Source organism: Crinia signifera, chromosome 4 (genome assembly GCF_055691185.1).
Source record: "Crinia signifera chromosome 4, ASM5569118v1, whole genome shotgun sequence".
Taxonomy (NCBI): Eukaryota; Metazoa; Chordata; class Amphibia; order Anura; family Myobatrachidae; genus Crinia; species Crinia signifera.
In genome coordinates this window covers 96580357-96601404 of record NC_139220.1, presented here as the reverse complement: position 1 = coordinate 96601404, position 21048 = coordinate 96580357, and the positions used below count along the sequence as shown (strand labels likewise).

Here is a 21048-nt window from a genome sequence, read left to right as displayed (position 1 = left end):
AAACAATCATTCAGGCTTCCCTTGCAGGGGTACTGCCAGGTGGAAAAGGCATCCATCTATCTGGGAGGCGTTGGTGGTAACAGGTACTCGTTTGGATTCTACTTGGAGAAGAGGGAATCCATAGGAAATGTATATGTGTGAATGAATGAAGTACTGTATGTAATACGGTTATACTGGTGTGTGTGTTTGTGTGTGTTTTATTTCACTATTTGTCATGTTGTGGAAGTACAAGTCCCAGCGGTCCTTTAATGCCCCACATGCTGGGACTTGTGGTTCTCCAAGTCCCTGCATGCGGTGCAGGCTTGCTGGGACTTGACCCACATTTTTTGGGGGGGCAGAACCATGCACAGATCACACTGGTCTGTTCATGTTTCTGTCAAACTCGACATGTTGGTCTTTTTGTTTTGCAATTATGGTAACGTTTTCCAAAAATCACATTCTTTTAAAGTAATGGGAAAACATCTGGATGCACATTGAAGCTTGAGACAAAATCAACAGATCAGAATGTGTGATTTCCGCTGCAAAAAAGTGCGCTTTTTACTGCATATCAGACCCTATTAATTTGGCAATTTTGGAAAACGTTCCAATTTGGACATTTTTTTTAAATAAAAATCGCCAAGGTTGAAATTTCTCATCCTATTAAATGTAGCTCAGGGTTTTTTCTACAGTATATACCCTCAGTTACAAAACTGGATTGTATTGACCTTTTCATAGTTCAATCTAAAGAATTTCCTAGTGAGATCATACTGCCATCTGCTGGACAAAAGGGTTGCCACATCAGCTGTGATATTATTCTGAGTATTCTAGCTTCCCTCTAAAGCAAATGTAGAATTCACATGTATGCAATGCAGCAATGCAGTATGTATTTGCAGATGTATAGGGTATTGCTTTTCTATATAGAACATGACAAAAGCTGCTCTCACCGGTATGGGTCATAAGGTCGACAACGGGAAGGTCGACATGCATCAAGGTCGACACACCTGAAGGTGGACATGGGGTTAGGTTGACAGGATCATTAGGTTGACACTTGCATTAGGTGGACATGGGCTAGGTCAACAGTCAGGAAAATGTCAGTTTCTTTGAATAAAGGACACAAAAGTGAGACAAAGGAAAAGTTGACATTCAATAATGTAAAAATATTACAGCTACCTAGACAGACATATGCTAGAATCAAAGGTACAATATATATAGTCGTGGCTACATAGGCACACGTGTGGTTCCCCATACAACAGGCACCAACACAAATTAAATGTAGCAGCATGATAAGGCCAGACTGCCATGGCTCACGTGGGGCACAGATGCTCAGTGTCTATGTCAAATTAAGTGTCCACAGTCCAGAAGGAGGTCTCTCCTTCTGGACTGTGGACACTTCATTTGACATAGACACTGAGTATACCGCAGAATTGGAAAGGACACAGCAGGAGAGGTGTTCAATTATTGTTCATTTCTGACCACGCAAATATTCGTGATACCGAGTGCCAGCCGTGTCACGACTCGCGGGTGCCTACTTCGGACACACTTTAATCTCAAAGGTTCCTCTCACAGTATATCTATGAGTGATAACCGCTTAAACCGAATGATCTCGGTGTATTACCCCTGAAGAAGTCCCTAAGGGACGAAACGCGTAGAGTTTCTCAGACCAATATACATCTGAGGTCAAATCGGGAATCATTACACCCATGTGAAAATACTTACCGAAAAATTGTTGTATTCTGTATTTTATTGTATATATTTTATATGGAATTTTTTTTTTATTGTTTGGAATAAACATATTCTATTTTTAAGAGAAGTCTGTTGTTGGTGAAACACATCTAAGCGCACCTCTATCTTTCTCTCTCTCTCTCTCTCTCTATATGTATATATATATATATATATATATATATATATGTGTGTGTGTGTGTGTTTGTGTGTGTTTATATATGTATACATATATATATATATATATATATATAATTATTATTATTATTATTATTTATATACATTTGGTCTATCTATAATATTTTAAATGATCCGGCATATACTGGGTCACCTAAGTGTCCATCTCCGTGCTTTGCTCCGCCCCTCTCCGGAAACCCCCTTCTGAAAATCATGCGTTTGCCCATGATGCTGAATGCGGAACAAGACTTTTTAAGGTTCGCATACACTACTGCAATTTATCGCAGCAGTGTATGGGCCATCCGAACCCCCTGAGCCAATCGCGATGTATCGCATGCGGTCCTTTCACAAGCGATGTGGGCCTCGCTCATGAGACCATACAATATGGAGGAATGGGGTAGGTGGAGACAGGAGGAGCAATAGAATCCTAGTGATCAATGCAGGAGGGACTTACAGTACTTGATATGATAGATAGCAAGAGGGAAAGGGTTATTGAGGAATGAGGAGTAGAACAAACAGAAGTTGATCATTTCCAGTGACATTTACAAAATCTGTCTTTGTAAAATATATCACACGTGAGCCCTGTGTCCGCATGTAAACAGTCACAAAGTCGACAGTCAAAAGATCAGCACATTGTTAAATGTTATAATGTTGACATGGTTAAAATGCCGACACCCTATGTCTATTGATTCAATATGTTGACATGTGAAAATTTCAACAATAGATATTTTATAGTTTAGGGATAGGTCTGTGTTGGAATAATAGTTAGAGGTGGGATTATGGATAAGGTTAGGGTTAAGGTTGGAATCAGTGGCGTAAGTTCGTCCCAAGTGCCCCGGAGGAAAGATTAGATCACAGCTATTTGGCAAGTGGTGGCCGCAGGCCCGGTTAGGGATGGGGTTGGGGTTGGAATTACGGTTACAGATGGGATTAGGTATGGGGTAAAGTTTTAGTTTTATTTGGGTGTCCATATTATTTACCTGTTGACACTTGGAGCATGTTGACATTTTATTTGGTGATGTTTTGTACCTGTTGACAATATGGTACCATTCTTGTGATTGTTGACAAAACATACTAAGCCCGTACTGTAAAGCTGTGTACACACGGTGTAATTTTCAGAACATATCGCTGACAAAATGGTCACTGAGCAACCATATTGCCAGTGATTTATATGTGCTGTGGGCGATAAATCGAAGGGTGCACGCTCCCGTGTTCAGGCCATAATTGTCGCTGGTCGCAGGAGCTTCCTCCTGCGACCAGCTATTTCCCCCTGCGGTTCCCCCGGCAGAGTCTAATTTTCATCAGCGACCATCTCTGGTCACTGATGAAACGGGACACTGAACGATATATAGCACTGTGTGTACACGGGATGCAGTTACAATCCCGGCGGTCGGAATCCCGGTAATCAAAACCCAGACGCCGGAATCCTGACCGCCGAAATTCTGACACTTTCTCCCTCTATGGGTGTCCACAACACCCATAGAGGGGGAATAAATTAGTGTGCCGAGCGTAGCGAGGCACCAGGCCCGCTGCCTGGCGAGCGCATCGATCCACGTCCCCCCCTTGTCAGGATTTCGGCGGTCGGGATTTTGAACACCGGGATTCCGACCACTGGGATTTAGTACCAATCCCCTGTACACAGTTTTAGTGTGTCATTAATGCATTGCACTCAATCAATCAAGTAGGTTACCAATCGTGTATTACAAGGTTACAGACCAGGTTTGCAGGTGAGGACGGGCAGCTTTTGGTTTTGGAAAAAGAAACACAAGTAAGTGACCCATAACACAGAGTCATATCATTGATAAGATTACATAAATATGATATTATGAGAAAAATGCAGACATAGGCCTTTATTCTAGTTCACTCTTTCTGACAAAATCCTTCATAGATGGACAAAACCATGTGCACTGCAGGGGGGCAGCTGTAAAATGTGCAGAGAGATTTAGATTTGGGTGAGTTATTTTGTTTCTGTGCAGGGTAAATACCGGCTGCATTATTTTTACACTGCAATATAGATCTCACTTTGAAGTAAAACCCCACCCAAATTTAATTCTCTCTGCACAAGTAACATCTGCCCCACCTGCAGTACACATGGTTTTGTCCATCTAAGAAGGATTTTGTCAGAAAGAGTAAACTAGAATAAGGCCTATACAGTATCAAACCATGAGTAGCCAGTAGCCATGTCTAAGTGGTATACCGATTTCCTGAACTAAGGAATATGTGACATTTGTATTGGTCAAGGAATGCCACTAATAGGCAAACAAAAGTATAGGCAATATCTATAGGGAATACATCCAAATAACCAGCGGATGGGATTTCGGAGGCCAGAAGACCGTCAGCAGCATCCCAATGAAGAGAACACTGACAGGGGTCCAGTAAGTATACTTTCCTTCTCCCTGCCCTCCCCCCCACCCCCCTACTCTAACCCTTCCTTCCGGCAGGCTAAACCTAGCCCACACACACACACACAAACACACACACTGACGCACACCTTGTGCCTAAGCTTAACCCTCACCACCACAAACCCCCCCCCCATCCCACAGCCTAACCCAAGCATTCCCAACCACGGTCCTCACGGCACACCAACAGTGCAGGTTTTGTAGATATCCAGGCTTGAGCACAGGTGACTTAATTAGTATCTGAGGGATTCTGATTAAACCATCTGTGCTGAGGCCTGGATATCACTAAAACCTGCACTGTTGGTGTGCCTTGAGGACCGTGGTTGGGAATGCCTGGCCTAACCATAACCCACCCATTCATACTTATAATTGTAAGTATGCCAGTAGTTGGGATTCCGGCATCACCAGCAATGTCAGTATTCTGGCGCTGGTCTTATGGCGGTGAGTCGGGATTCCGGCATTTGACTGCCAGCATCCCGACCAATGTTCCCTCTAATTTTACAAAGGCTGTGTGCGGCAAAAGATTTTGGCTGTGCAACTTTGGAAGAAAATTTAAATTTTTGTGCGTCACTTATATATAACTGGAAAATGACGTTCAGCATTTGTGTTAACTTTACTTCAAAATTATATTAAACATTTAAACATTGAAAACACAGCACACAATGTAGTTAATGGGTGAAACACACATTAATTGAGTCCACAACTGCAAAAAGTGACTACTGCTGCTTTGTGCGCTCTGTTGTAATGTCTGTGCGCACGCTCGGCGAGTTTTGTGCGCGCGCACAGCTTAGAGGGAACACTGATCCCGACCACCAAGATTCTAACCACATTCCATATATACAATAATCTCACCATGCAAGGATAGCGAATTTTCTCTAATCCAGCCAGATGTATCCTCTCACCAGCATATTATTTTTTTGTTTTATAAATCAAAATGTTAGTCGTGTATGAGCATATACAGTATGTATTTTTCACGTGACATTCGGTTCTCAGTTGTCCATAGAAATGTTGTATTACCTCAAGCGAGTATATTTACATTACCATAGATTGTTCTCATTTGTGACTCCTTTTCCTCATTCAGGACTCTCACTTCTGCAGCTTCGTAGATAACCTTACAGAATACGCAACAAAGACCATACTGGCGGCCCCTGTAATGAATGGCAAAGATGTTGTAGCTGTCATAATGGCGGTCAACAAAAATGATGGATCATACTTCACCAAGAAAGATGAAGAGGTAAGGACTAAAACTGCACATACAATTCTGTAATCTCAGTAACACAAGTATCATATATTAACAGATGAATGCACTGTATAGGAACTGTAAGTAAGGTCTTATTCTAGTTCACTCTTAGAGGCAAATTCCTTCTCAAATGGACAAAACCATGTGCACTGCAGATGGGGAAGATATAACATGTGCAGATAGAATTGGATTTTGGTGGGGTTTTTCTTTAAAGTGAGATCTATATTGCAGTGTAGAAATAAAGCAGTCAGAATTAGATTTGGGTGAGTTATTTTGTTTCGGTGCAGGGAAAATACTATCTGCACCTGTTACATCTGCCCCCCTGCAGTGCACATGGTTTTGTCCATCTGAGAAGGAATTTGCCTCTAAGAGTGAACTAAAATAAGGCCCTCAGTGCTAGCAAACAACTTTTCTAATAAAATAATTAACAAAACTGCACTAACAAACCTTGCTGCACTTGCTTACAAATACATTATTTCCCAACCCTATCCCTCTACACTGCCCAACATCTCCACCTCTCGTCCGCATTCATTACCTGCTCCCAGTTACAGGACTGTCTTCCTGCTGCACCCACTCTCTCTTACTCTTCATACAACCGTTCTCTAGCTCCCAAACCTTAAAATCTCACCTCTTTATTGAACTTATCAAACCTCTTAACCACCTCATTAACCCATGATTACCAACTCTCTATGTGTTCTTTTTATGTACTCATACCACTGTTTCCCACTGTTATCCTGTGTGATAGGATCATTTAGCTCCACTAGACAGTTTTTCCAAATCCAAACAAGCTTGAGCAATAATAAATGTATGGGACATCAAATCATTAATCATTGTAATAGCAGATGTGTGTGACCTTAGCATGTATTGATGACAATATATATACTTATACAACTATATAAGAAATAAAGACTCTGAGACTTAGGTTTGGCAGAAATTGTAGCTGAATTTATTTTGAGAATAATTTAAGCTAATTTATTTAATTATTAATTTATTTAAATGGTGGCCCAGAAAGAACGGCTATTTAACTAAAATCCCACCCCAAACTGGCCTACGTAATTTGGCCTAAAACAGCAAAGCGGTATCCACTTAACCTACAGCATTGACTGCCCACCCATCCGGATGGGGTTGCTGTCCCCGAGCGGGTGATCTAGCGAAGGCCTAAGCCAATGAGAGGCAAGCGCACCGAAACAAACCAAATACTCGGCAAACATAACTTAGTAAACGCCTTAAAATCTATCAACTTGCCGTTCTTTCCCGCCTAAACAGCTAACGCGATTAAGAAAAAAAAAACACCCCTACCAGCTACAATTAGGGAAGGGAGGGCAGGGAACTTTCAGGAAAAAAGAGATAGACTCCTCCGCTTTCCTGGACTAATATCATAGCCAACAAGCCAAACCTAGCTACCCCATTGGTCCCCCGAATCACAGGCTCACCAGTGTACACACACAGCTATCATGTTTAATGTACTCCATGTCTTTCCTAGCCATTATGTTGTTCTTATCTCATTCCTATTTAATTAAGGTCTGTGCAGGGCCCTTTCTCCTCTTAATATGACTTACAGAAAGTTTTTCTTAAATATGTGATAGCTAGAGATTTGAGGTATGATATGTGTAGCTTTCTGGTATTCTTTGTTTTTCAGGTGTTCCTTAAGTACCTCAATTTTGCCAATCTGATTCTCAAGGTGTATCACCTATCCTACCTGCACAACTGTGAGACAAGAAGAGGCCAGGTATGTAGGGTTAATGAGAAGGGTCTGTAATGTTTGGATGACATATATATGAGCACACTCATATAATCAATATTGCTTTGTTCTTTAAAACATATGAATCATTAATCATTAATTATGAAAAATATTCACTGGTCTTGACTTCAAAGTCACTAAGGTGTAATGAAGTAAAAAAATATTTTTATATTTTTGGGGTGGATGTTTAAAAAAAATAGGCTTTTTAGACATGTTAATGTTTATTACAATATAATGAAGTTCTGTGGTCAGTGCTCATAAAATTCTAAGTACACTATGCTGTGGTGAGGCTTTGTCTACATGATCATACAGTAGTACACTATGCTGTGGTGAGGCTTTGTCTACATGATCATACAGTAGTACACTATGCTGTGGTGAGGCTTTGTCTACATGATCATACAGTAGTACACTATGCTGTGGTGAGGCTTTGTCTACATGATCATAGTACACTATGCTGTGGTGAGGCTTTCTCTACATGCTCGTAGTACACTTTGCTGTGGTGAAGCTTTGTCTACATGATCATAGTACACTATGCTGTGGTGAGGCTTTGTGGACATGATCATACTACACTATGCTGTGGTGAGGCTTTGTCTACATGATCATAGTACACTATGCTGTGGTGAGGCTTTGTCTACATGATCATAGTACACTATGCTGTGGTGAGGCTTTCTCTACATGCTCGTAGTACACTATGCTGTGGTGAGGCTTTGTGGACCTGATCATAGTACACTATGCAAAGGCAGTGGCATATATATAATGGGTGCAGTGAGTCCCAGGGGGGGCCACATGCATACTCTGGACACATTTTATGAATACTTACCCTCTGGAGTCCTTTAACAATGGCCCCAGCATTGCTGAAATCCCCGAAAAAATTGCCACTGTGCCATTTTTTACCGGAGATCTGCGCATGCACAGTAGGGTCTGGGTGCTCTAGTTCTCAGACCCTACGGCGCTGCCCTGCTCCTGGCAGAGGGGAGGGAGCCCCGGATAGAGGAGGCAGCACACGGGTTTTCTCCTCTCTTAAATCAACTCAGAGGGCAATATTCAATGACAATACTTGGCATGTGCAGCGAATCCTGTTTAGGATTCGCTGTACAGTTGCCATGTTCCGGAGGGCTGGATCCTTTGTCACCGTATTCAATGCCGCAGTGGCTCGCTGCCCCTGACCTTGATTCTTAACTCCTGGGGTAGGCGCTGCAGGGAGCCGGGGGACGGCGGCAGGCAGGGAGATGGAAGCCTCCCTGCCTGCGCCGGACACTTTGGGGCAGAAGCAGGGCTCCTGGGGACATAGACAGCAGAAGCTGCCCCCCTGGGAGAGCAAGCAGGGCACACAGGTAGGGAGCCGCTTGCACTGCTACCGGTCATGCATATGTAATGATCGGGAGCAGTGAATATATGAATATCTAATGATCGGCTCTCAGACCCCTGCTGGCTGTTATGTGTAAAAAAATCTATATATATTTAAATGAAATATAGGTACTCTTTACTTAGAAGGGCTCCCATCTCGGCCATCTCGGGCAATGAATGCACTAAAAAATCAGGTGGGATGCGACAGACGAGATGCCCGAGATTTCCCATAGGGAACAATGTTAAATGTCTCAATTGACCCAATTTTCCTGTTCAATGCCTCAATTGACCCAATTTTTCCATAGGAAACAATGTTAAATGGGCCACAGAGGCCAAATAGGCACCCTGAAGTGAATAATGGCCACCCGAATTGTTAACGCCACCCCACGATCAACGTCAACCCGAAGCGTGGCGAGCGCAGCGAGCCCGCGAGGGGCGGCGGTACGCGTCCTACGACCTTTTCATACCCCCACTATCCACGTCGGCGTGGAGTTGAGAATAGAAAGTGTGGCGAGCGCAGCGAGCCACCGAGCCCGAAGCGTGGCGAGCGCAGCGAGCCCCGCGAGGGGACGCGGATACCTTCACAGGTATCCGCGTCCCCTCGCGGGCTTCACAGCTGTCCGCGTGCGCTCGCCACGCTTCGGGCTCGGTGGCTCGCTGCGCTCGCCACACTTTCTATTCTCAACTCCACGCCAACGTGGATAGTGGGGGTATGAAAAGGTCGTAGGACGCGTACCGCTGCGCTCGCCACGCATCGGGTTGACGTTGATCGTGGGGTGGCGTTAACAATTCGGGTAGCCATTATACACTTCAGGGTGCCTATTTGGCCTCTGTGGCCCATTTAACATTGTTTCCTATGGAAAAATCGGGTCAATTGAGGCATTGAACAGGAAAATTGGGTCAATTGAGACATTTAACATTGTTCCCTATGGGAAATCTCGGGCATCTCGTCGGTTGATCGCACCCGATTTTTTAGTGCATTCAATGCCCGAGATGCCCGAGATTTTTTACTAACGATGCCCACGATCAAAATCGTGGGCGCCCTTCTAAGTAAAGAGTAACGAAATATATATTCATGTGCTGTAAGCACATGAATAAAAATAGCATGCCCCTTCACATAATCAAATTCCTGATCTTTTTACACCAAATTTAAAAAAAAAAACTTTATTTTAAAAGTTCACATTCCAGTTCACCATAAAAAGATGGCGATTGCTACACGGTGACACACAGCGAAAGTCACTTAGAAAGCAATTTTCATCTGATCATTGAATACACTTACGGCGAATCACATGGAAAAACCCATTGAAAAACCACATTGAATTGCGGTGACTATCAGACGGCGAATTGTCCGTCATTCACTGTTTGCCGTCGGCGAATAATGCACGTTGAATAGGGGGATTCACTTTTTCAGTAAAAAGATTCACCTTAGAGCATACAAATACCACACATTCGCTGTAGAATGATTAATATAAGAATTAGCTAAACACAAATAACACAGTAATATAAACTGAAATCTTGCTTAATTGCAATAACTTACTCCATCCGCTCCCCCCCCCCCCCCCCCCCTTTTTTTTTTTCTCTAGATACTGTTGTGGTCAGCCAACAAGGTTTTTGAAGAGCTTACAGACATCGAGAGACAGTTTCACAAAGCACTTTATACAGTTCGCGCCTTCCTTAACTGTGACAGATACTCTGTGGGGCTTCTCGACATGACAAAGACAAAGGTGTGTACACAGTGAAGATGGGTAGAGAATCTACTGTATGTTACAGATAACTTTAAAATGTGGTTTAGTTGCTTAGGACCAGATATCAAGCTTCAAAAAGTGATAAATTGGAGAGTTATAAACAACCAGCCAATCGGCTCCTACCTATCATTTTTCAAACCCAGCCTGTGACATGGTAGGTAAGATCTGATTGGCTGATTGTTTGGCCTATAGGCGTGCTGCACATACCCATCTACTTTCTTGCAATCATAACATTAAATCCCATAGAGTTATCCCTATGTGAGGGCAGAACAGTGCATCGCCTGTACCATGGATGAATAGCTGTAGGGGCAATGTTGCTCTCGGAGGGATGTTGTGTCTCCTAGCTTTAATCCGGTAAAGCAGGCATGATAAGTGTGCTCAATGCTGCTCTCTAAGGCAATCACCACTGCAATTTACCACCGCCAATAATTGCCATATGCTGGCTGCTGGCTATCGATGAATCATGGCATATGAGAAAACTATAGTTAAGTCATAAATAACTAAATAAATATAATATAATATCCATATTTTTTTCCCCAGGAGTTCTTTGACGAATGGCCAATTCTAATGGGTGAAGTGCCCCCGTATTCTGGACCAAGGACTCCAGATGGCAGGGTAGGTACCTGGTGATGAGTCTGGTAAATATGATTTGTTATTACATTGATAAAATCAGACACAGACCACGATGGCATTTCACGCTTTCTGCTGCAAATCCAACATTCCCAACTCAGGCCCGATTCAGACCTGCTGGCTAGACTGCATATATCTGCTGGTTAACCATCCAATAATGTTTCCTCTGTTTGCTGTGAAGTATTTCTATGGGCGCGCCCAACATTTTTTCGAGCACACCCATGAAACGCCGGGTGCCCACTCCGAAACACCTGCTGCCTGTCACTCAGGCAGCAAACGCCCTGGCGAGTGAAAATCTCACCTACGGCGTTCACTGGGGGCTTGCACATGTGCATAATTGCCTATGCACATGTGCAGATCCCCACCATCGGGGACAGGGACGAATTCGGACCAGTACAGGTTGGAATCGGACCCTCCGTTTGCACCGAGCAATACCCAGGGGATACAGTCACTAGGTCTACAACAACTAGGTCGACAAGCATTAGGCTGACACTACTAAGTCGACATGTATGAAGGTCAACATGGGGTTAGGTCGGTAGGGTCATTCCGTCGACATGTGCCGCCAGGCAGTATTTCATGCCCTACCATCCACTATGGCATGGTGGGAGAATAAAATAGTGTGCCCGAAGCATGGCGAGCGCAGCGGTGCACTTTTTTAGTGTACATGTCGACTGTGTCAACATTCGGTGAAAAAACCCATGTCGACCATTTGACTGTCAACCTTCTACATGTCGACCGTCAGCAATATTGACCTTCATGCATGTCGACCTAGTGGCGTCAACCTAGTCACTGTCTAGCCAATGATTCATACCCACCAATAAGAATGGGTCACTGGCAGTGATTTCCTAATTGATAAAACCACATGCTAAAATAAATGTCATAAACTCAAGCATGTGTTTAGCTTTTCACCCAAAATGTTACTGAAACTGTTGGTTTTGTTTTTGTTTGATTTGTAAATGATATACACTTATATACAATTATATACACTTATATACATTTGGTTTAATGTTTTCAGGAAATATCTTTTTACAAAGTGATTGACTACATTTTACATGGAAAGGAGGAGATTAAAGTCATTCCGTAAGTTGTAATGTCGTTCTCTTTACTCGTTTGAAAGTATGATTTTACTATTTAAAATTTGGGGTTTATTTTATATGTGCCACAATATATTACTCAATTTTATATTGCATGCAAAACCTCTTGCTCCATTTTCGGTATCATCAATATGCAGAGCTAATGGAAAATCTAAATGCAAACAAGTTTATGTTTAGATGAAGACAATGTTCTGCTAAATATCCGCAACAGATAGAGAGTATATTAACCCTTTAAGTGCCAACATCTCTGTGAGATATGTGTAAGATATCCGCTAAAAATCCCAGGGTCGCTTACATTTGTTATATAAATTCAAATAAAAATGTTGTGTAATCCTATATATAAGGTAACCATTACAGGTCATTATGATGAATAAAAATGTTTGCTTGCCCATTTTCACACCTATTTTGACCAATTCACTTGGCACTGAAAGGGTTAAAGATGCATTGGAGGGCTGTTTCTAGAGGCACCCTGCCCTGACCCCTGCTGGCTGCTGGGATGTCACTGCATCTCCTCTGGTTATGCTGCATATCGTCACCTGGAGACGTGTTCATCCGTCATCTGTCATATATAATATGCGTCCAGGCTTGTGGTGGGGCTTTTTTCCTATCTGTAGCAATTTTTGGGGGGCTCCTCTATTTCTCTAACAACCTTGCAGGATGGGAACATGAGCTGAAAAATAGGGCCAATCACAGGCCATGAAACAGGTTTTCATTACAAATCATTAACATGTAGCAGCCCCTGGACTGGGAGGGGGGGCTGCTGGACTTGCTGGTCTTCGTTCCACCCCCTACATCCTGCCATCTTTGTGCTGTCCATGTGTATTAATATTCACTTAGTAATGCTGTGCAATGATGAAACACATGTTACAACTATTTTAAAAGACAATAGCAAATAAAATATTTATTTTTCCTAGGAACCCACCAGCAGATCATTGGGCCTTGGCTAGTAAATTACCCATATATGTTGCGGAAAATGGTCTTGTAAGTATAAGTGATACATTACACATGGGTCGCTAGTAAATATGTGCCCAAAGAACGTTACAAAAAGCTCCCTCTTCTATAATAAAGGTCCCCTACAAAAACTTTTGCTATTAGTATTTTTTTGTCATAATTTCATGTTGTTATTGAAAACATAAGTCTTCGAGTATAATTCCCAGTAAAATGTAAGTGTTGTAATGACTGCTATGACCTTGGTCATTCTATCATGCATTCTCCTAACTGGCACTCTTTACTCCAAAAGTCAGAAATAATGCAGTTGTGAACAGAGGAGAATGATAGGAGTATCCGGATACTAGATAGATAGTACATGACAGACCATGGGAGGCTGTAGGTCAGCCACATGGGCAACAGTTAATTAATTGACATGGTCAAAAGGGAAACTGATAAATGTCCAACATGGACTTAGGTAGAGAGGCTGAGAGAGACAACATGCAAATAGTTATCGCAAAAGAAAGATTACATTTTTAGGATTAGAGTGAGGGTTAGTGTTATGCCCTTTGGGGAGGGTTAGGGTTAGGCTGGGGAAGGGGACGGTTGGGGTAAGGTACCAGGGGCGTGGATAGGGTTTGGCACCAGCGGGAAGGTTAGGTTTAGGCACTAGTAGAGTGTTAGAGTTAGAATTAGAGTAAGGGTTAGGGTTAGAGTTAGTCCCTTGGGGGAAAGTTAGGGAAGGGGGTGGTTGGGGTTAGGCACCAGGGGGATAGAGAGGGATTGGCACCAGAGGAAGGGTTAGTTTTAGGCACTTGTAGAGTGGCAGAGTTAGGATTAGGGTTAGGATAAACATGAAAAAAAAGTGTTGCAATTCGACCTTTGAACCTGTAAACCTTTTGACCCTGATGACTTAAGTACATCGTTTGACCCTATCAACTTTTTCACTGTCAGCCATCTGGTGTTGACCTATTGACTGTCTAAGTACTATCTATCTTTCCAAAAGTCACTCAATCCATATCCAATCGCATAATAGTGTCTGGTAATGGACCTCTAAAGACAGGAGGGCAGTATTACCAGAATCATAGTGTTGACTAACAGAATATTACTCCTATAAAGACATTGGTCCATAATAGCATATAAGCAACTCAATAGGTGCATATGTGCACCTGTGGAAAACCCATACTGCTTTCAGTGGTGTAACTGTTGCCCCTGCAGAAGATTTGGCTGCTTTGGGATCTACAGGTGAGGGAGGCTGGCAAGCCACACTCCTGGGGTCCTCATGCTATACTCCACTAGGAGCATAAGTATACATGGGTCTGGAATATGCTTCTCAATTCTCATGTGCCAGACCCCACATTCTTTGAAGAGACCACTTCTCAATTGATTGAGGGGTGCTGGGAGGCTTTAGCCAAACTCAGAGTGCTCCAACAAATTTTTCCTATGGCACTTTGCCCATGATTACACACAGGGGGAACAGTGCAACCCATTCCATTTCAGTATGGTTTGTCCATGTGCAAATTTTATCCCTTTAGCTGAATATGCTCAGAGTCACTCCAAAATCACATAGTACCAACATTGTTTCAATATTGTCTCAAACTTGTCTCAATAGCAATGACTCATTGACATTGTGCCATAGTTTTAATGCAGAACGCATCCCCGAACATGTGACATCATGACGTTACACTACAGAGTCATCCTTAGAATGCACTGGATGGTTGTACAGATTGCAGGGTGCGTGTCTGAGCTCTACAACAGTAGTACTGGTGGAAGGGGACTATTCTAGATATCCTGAAATCCAGATTCTAGCCATAACCCGGGCACTGCGCACACACCCCTAATTCTACAGTTATTAGGCACTGAATACTAATTATCTGACTACTCATTAACTTTCCAATTATTTAGGTTTTTCAAGCTGCAGAAAATATTGATTACATATTAATTTGCTTCTTACAGATTTGTAATATTATGAACACAGGCGCTGACGATTACTTCCAATTTCAGGTAAGGTGCTACAGAAAATAGAGAAAGTATTGTAGCATGTATTTCTTAGGACTCTGCTTCCTTTTGTCTTTTGAATAATCACAATATTGAATACAAAAGCAACTAGGAGATACATACAGACGACCGGTGGACTGGATGTTGGTGGTCGCAATACAGACACCAGCATCCCAATATGCTGGCACCTAGTCCCCTGGTCATCTGTATGTACACTACAAGTCAAAAGTTTGGGGTCACTTAGAAAAATCACTGTTTTTGCAATGCAGATAACATTACATTAATCAGAAATACACTCTATACATTGTTATTGTGGTAAATGACTATACTAGCTGCAAACATCTGTTTTCTAAAGGAATATCTACATAGGTGTATAGAGGCCCATTTCCAGCAACCATCGGAAGACTGATGGATGATTAGAAAACCCATGTGAAATTATGTTGGCACAGCTGGAAACGGGTTTGCACATTACAGAAACTATGAAACTGGCCTTCCTTTGAGCTAGTTGAGTACCTGGAGCATCACATTTGTGGGTTTGATTATACTTATTTAAATGGTCAGAAATAGAAAACTTTCATGTGAAACTCGACAGCCTATTTTTGTTTTTCAAAACAAAGGTTATTCCTTGCAAGAGCTTGCCAAGAATCTGAACCTTTCGTAAAACGGTATGTACTACTCCCTACAGAGAACAGCAAAAACAGGCTCTAACCACATTAGAGAAATAGGAGGCCTTGGTGCCCAACTGAGCAAGTAGACAAGTACATTAGAGTCTCAAGCTTGAGAAATAAACTCCTCACAGGTCCTCAATTGGCAGCTTCATTAAATGGTATCCGCAAAACGCCAGTATCAACATCTACAGTAAAGCAGCAACTCCGGGGTGCTTGCCTTCTAGGGAGAGCGGCAAAGAAAAAAGCCATATCTGAGACTAGACAATAAAAGGAAAAGATTAATATGGGCAAAAGAACAAAGATATTGGAGAGAGGAAGATGGGAAAAAAGTGTTATGAACAGACAAATGGAAGTTTGAGGTGTTTGGATTACACAGATGAACATTTGTAAGATGCAGAACAAGTGAAAAGATGCTGGAAGAGTGCCTGATGCCATCTGTCAAGCATGGTGGAGGTAATGTCATGGTCTACAGCTGCTTTGATGCTGGGAGGTTTGGGAGATTTGTACAAGGTAAAAAGGAATTTTGAACAAGGAAGCCCATCACTAATTTTCATGCCATGCCCTGTGGACAGCGCTTGATTAGAGCCAATTTCCTCCTCCAAAAGGACAATGACCCAAAGTACACCTCCAAATTATGCAGGAACTATTTAAGGAAGAAGCAGGCAGCTGGTCTGTAATGGAGTGGGCAGCACAGTCACTAGATCTCAACCCCATTGAGCTGTTGTGGGAACAGCTTGACTGTATAGTACGCAATAAGTGCCCATCAAGCCAATCCAACATGTGGGAGGTGTTTCAGGAAGCTTGGGGTGAAATTTCTTCAGATTACCTCAACAAATTAACAGCTAGAATGCCAAAGGTCTGCAATGCTGTAACTGCTGCAAAATTGTTATTTCAAATTAAATTCATTATCTCTAACATTGCCAATCTCTTGACTATACTGTATGTTCTATTAATTTTGCAACTCATTTGATACATAAAATCAGTTTTCATATAAAACACTAAATTGGGTGACCCCAAACATTTGAATGGTAGTGTATCTTGCATACCTGCCCCCTATCACTAAACCTATCCCTCCACAGCCTATCCCTAACCCTCCCCACTAGTACCTAACCCTAACCCTCATACCCCACCACCTAAACCTAACCCCCCTGCCTCATAGCCTAATTTTGTAAGGGAACGTTATGGGGTATATTCAATGCTCGTTAGCGAGCTGTGGCGGCGAGCAGTGCTGATTGCTCGCCATCACAGCTCACGTGTCAATATTCAACTGACCCCCCTGCACCCGCAGTTTCCACCTCCCTGGGTTTTTAACAGCCAGGTGTAAATGGCGTGTGCGGCCGCCAAAACGGTGAAGCTTGCGGCTAAATGCAGCGGGCTCCCATTTGGGAGTGAGGATTTCCCCAGAACGTTGAATAGGGTAAGCGGACAGCAAAGGGGGTTAAATTGAGAGGATGGCTTGTTTTCAGCAATCCTCCCTGAAAACAAGCCATCTTTGCCATAAAAAAAGCCCTCACCAGCCGCATTGAATACACCCCACTATATACGGTCCTGGCGCACAGAATAATATTTGCTTATTTGCCATTATTAAGTAATTTTAAAGCGTTTCTATTAAAGAAAAAATCATCTTGTCTTTTTAATTAAATGAGTCTGTATTGTGGTGGCCAAACATATGTTCTTATCTTTCCACAGAAAGGTCCACTGGACGATTCTGGATGGGTGATCAAAAATGTCCTTTCAATGCCAATTGTCAACAAAAAAGAGGAGATTGTGGGAGTGGCCACATTTTACAACAGAAAGGATGGAAAGCCCTTCGATGAAATGGACGAAGTATTAATGGAAGTATGTTTTATAACCTGACATCACTAAGGGCTTGTCCCACCATGGGTGTTAGAGAACATTCTGGCCCCATGTTCCATTTGAAATCTATAACTGATAACAAGCTTTGTTTCTTCAGTACTTGTGTAGTTTCACGGCGCCAGCATGGCGCCGTGCTACTTCCAGGTTCTTCGCTCGCCACAAACTATGTTAAAAAAAGTAACTTAACGCCATGCCAACATGGATAGTTCATACCTCCACTATCCATGTTGGCATGGAGTTGATTTTAAATAACGTGGCGAGCGCAGCGTGGGCGAGCGAAGCGAGCCCCGCAAGGGGACACAGACGCACGTCGCCATACTAGCGCCGTGAAACTACACAAGTACCGTTTCTTCTATTGCTATTGTGATTTTCATATCTCTGTAGTCTACAACATACTGTATTGTATTTCATGCCATGTAAGACAGAAGTGTACAGTATATTTTTATTAACATACAGTAGGTGTACGTACATAGTTTGCAACACACTGCAAATAAATAACATCATTAGCAGCAACAAATAATGCCTATAGTGTTCCGGGGAGATGTATCAAGTCTTAGGGAGAAATGTATCAAACCTTTCAGAGAAATAGAGTGGAGAAGTTGTTTATAGCAGCCACATTCTGTTATTTCATAGACTATGCCGGATAAATGACAGATATTCAGTTGGTTGCTATGATTGTTTATCTTTCAAGAACGTTTGAAATCTCCACAGCATGGAGGAAATGTTGAGGAGTTTACAAAAGCAACTTCTGTGATTTCTAAACTGTTGTAGAAATATCTATCCCCACGGACTAGATGCAGGGCTTTCATAACAGTACTTTAGGCCCTGGGCAAAGTTATGCACTGGGTCGCCTATAAACCCATTCACGGTAATAAATAATACAAATAATTATAACTTACCTTTCAGGAAGTCCCTTATTGTCTGTCCACATGCTTCCATACAGTGAATGGCACTCTGGTGGATAGCTCCAGCCTTCTACAAATGAGCATGCTGACTGTCATTCACTGTCTAGCTGCAGGCTATGAAGCAGTAATTCCCGGGCCTGGCAGCATACTCTTCCTCAACCCCACCAAGATCTCAGAGGGCAAATACCACTTGCTCAAAGGCTCTCAGAATCATTGGGCCTTGGGCCGCTGCCCATTGTGCCTGTATATTAAGATGGATCTCCCACATTCCCCTTTTCCCAGTCACCTATATCTGTTTATCATGTCCTCTTATTTGTCCCAGTCTCACTTCAATTGAAAAAAGTCTGAAAATGTCATAGGTGACAAATCTATCACAACAATATGATTGGTTATTAATAGCGGACCCCATGTGGTGATTTAGTTGCTATGAATTACATTGATACAATGTTGTTTACTTAACTATCATTAATAGTAATATTAATCATATGCTATCATCGTCCTTAGACAATAACAGAACATAGCTTGAAGCGATACAATTACCACAGTGTTCCTTGTTAAATAGGATCCCCCATATATTGCATGGAAAGAAATTAATAAAGGTCCATTAGTGTGTTACTGCAAATTTCAAATGCAATAAAGGTGTATGTAAAATGATGTTCTCCAAAGGCACAAATCACCCCAATATAGAAATATTCATAAACGTTTCCTTCATGCTCTCCTCTTGCAGTCTCTGACGCAGTTCCTTGGCTGGTCCGTTCTAAATACTGACACTTATGACAAGATGAACAAACTTGAGAACAGGAAAGATATCTATCAAGACATGGTTAATTATCATATAAAATGCTCCAATGATGAGTTACAGATAATCCTGGTAAGGAAACCAGTCCATATGACTAATTATTAATAAAGTTATGGTATTTGTGTGCGTCAGTACATATATATGTCACACTGTGAATAGTATATGCTATAGGATGTATTGGAAACCATTGATTGCAAGGAATTCTGGGAGACATGTATGATTGGTCGTAGTGAGGAGAAGTGGTATCATTGCACGTTATGTGTGCTGCTACTGCTTCTCCCCTAAGTATGATGGGACCGGTCATCGGTAAATGACATTATCAGCATTGCTATCTAAAAGATAGCATGCAAATATGTGGGGGTTGTGTATGAATGGTCAGTAGCTATGACTATTCCGACACATGCAGCTAACAGGTGTCGTTGCCCTATATCATAGAATTATGTGGGCAGTTCACAACCAATCATGGTCCTCTCGTCAGCACTGAATGCCACTTACTGCCTCCCACATTCATGTCTTCTCAGCAGAAATGAAGGGGCTGATTCTTAGTTGGATGCAAAGTGGCTATATTTAAAGACATATTTACTACCTCATGCTAATGTTAGGTTCCATAGTCGAAGCCCATACATTTTCGAGAGGAAAGCCGTGTCTCCCACTGATTTCTGCTGAAACCGTTATTATTATCTGCACTTCCCCACGCCCATGCTATGTGCAAGGGATCTGTGTGCAGCAGGCTTCTCTTACTCATATGCATGACTCCAGTATTCCATAGAGCATTAGATACAAGACTATGACAAGCCAATGACACCCCTGCATGGCAGAGGGCAGTCCCTTGTGCTCACTTTGGTGCCCAGTTTCCACTGTGAAATGCCCAATTTCACAAGACAGATCCGGCCAAGTTCCATCTGACTCAGAATAGGCGGGACTTAGGCAAAAGTGCATATATGGGGCAGCACGGATGGTGTAATGGTTAGCATTACTGCCTCACTGCGCTGAGGTCATGGGTTCCATACCCACCATGGCTCTAACTGTGTGGAGTTTGTATATTCTCCCTGTACTTGTGTGGGTTTCCTCCGGATACTCCGGTTTCCTCCTACAATCCAAAAATATACTGGTAGGCTAATTGGCTTCCAACAAAATTAACCCTAGAATGTCTGTGTGTGCTTGTACATGTAGTAGGGAATATAGATTGTAAGCACCACTGGGGCAGGGACTGATGTGAATGTTCCAATATTCTCTGTAAAGCGCTGCGGAATATGTATGCGCTATATAAAAAACTGTTAATAAATATATCCACTGCTGCACAGGCGCTAAATGATAAAACTCACCATTTGAGTCCATACACAGAGATCTGTCCAACTTAGAACCAGCCTCTATGGTTTATCGAAATAGAAAAATGTTATAATTCTACATAAAATTCCTGTAAGTGACAACAATGTACTAAATTAGTGAAGACAGCAGGAAATGTAAATATTGCTCTGCATTAGTTATAAAGGGTTACACAGTGTACAGATACTGCAACATGTAAAGCAGCTGGGTAACTCGCTAGCACTCAGGTGCTCCTGTGTGTGACCATAGGAAATCCACCAATCACAGGTCTTTGAGTAGAATGATGTCACTCACCGACCACAAATGAAGGGTCCTTTATTCAGAGATTTCCATGCCATAATTAACCATGTAACACTAATTACTGATCTAGCAGATGGTTGGCATGACTTCAAGCTTTGTTAAGTTTAGAATAGTTCCAAAGAAATATCAACTCCATGTAGGTGACAGCCAATGGATTTTTTTATTACACATATCTCTGATGTAAACGGTCTTTTTAC

At 42.3% G+C, this 21048-nt stretch overlaps 1 protein-coding gene across 1 annotated transcript in view; it reads left to right on the top strand.

Moving 5' to 3' along the window:
• The window catches only part of PDE6A (phosphodiesterase 6A), a 133017-nt gene that overhangs the window by 87814 nt on the left and 24155 nt on the right, over window positions 1-21048 (top strand). Inside the window, exons 2-10 of the mRNA XM_083179634.1 lie at window positions 5356-5508; window positions 7154-7243; window positions 10186-10326; window positions 10888-10962; window positions 11993-12057; window positions 12986-13052; window positions 14955-15002; window positions 17354-17503; window positions 19154-19297. Coding sequence (XP_083035760.1) covers window positions 5356-5508; window positions 7154-7243; window positions 10186-10326; window positions 10888-10962; window positions 11993-12057; window positions 12986-13052; window positions 14955-15002; window positions 17354-17503; window positions 19154-19297 — 933 coding nt within the window. The remainder of the gene's footprint in view (window positions 1-5355; window positions 5509-7153; window positions 7244-10185; window positions 10327-10887; window positions 10963-11992; window positions 12058-12985; window positions 13053-14954; window positions 15003-17353; window positions 17504-19153; window positions 19298-21048) is intronic.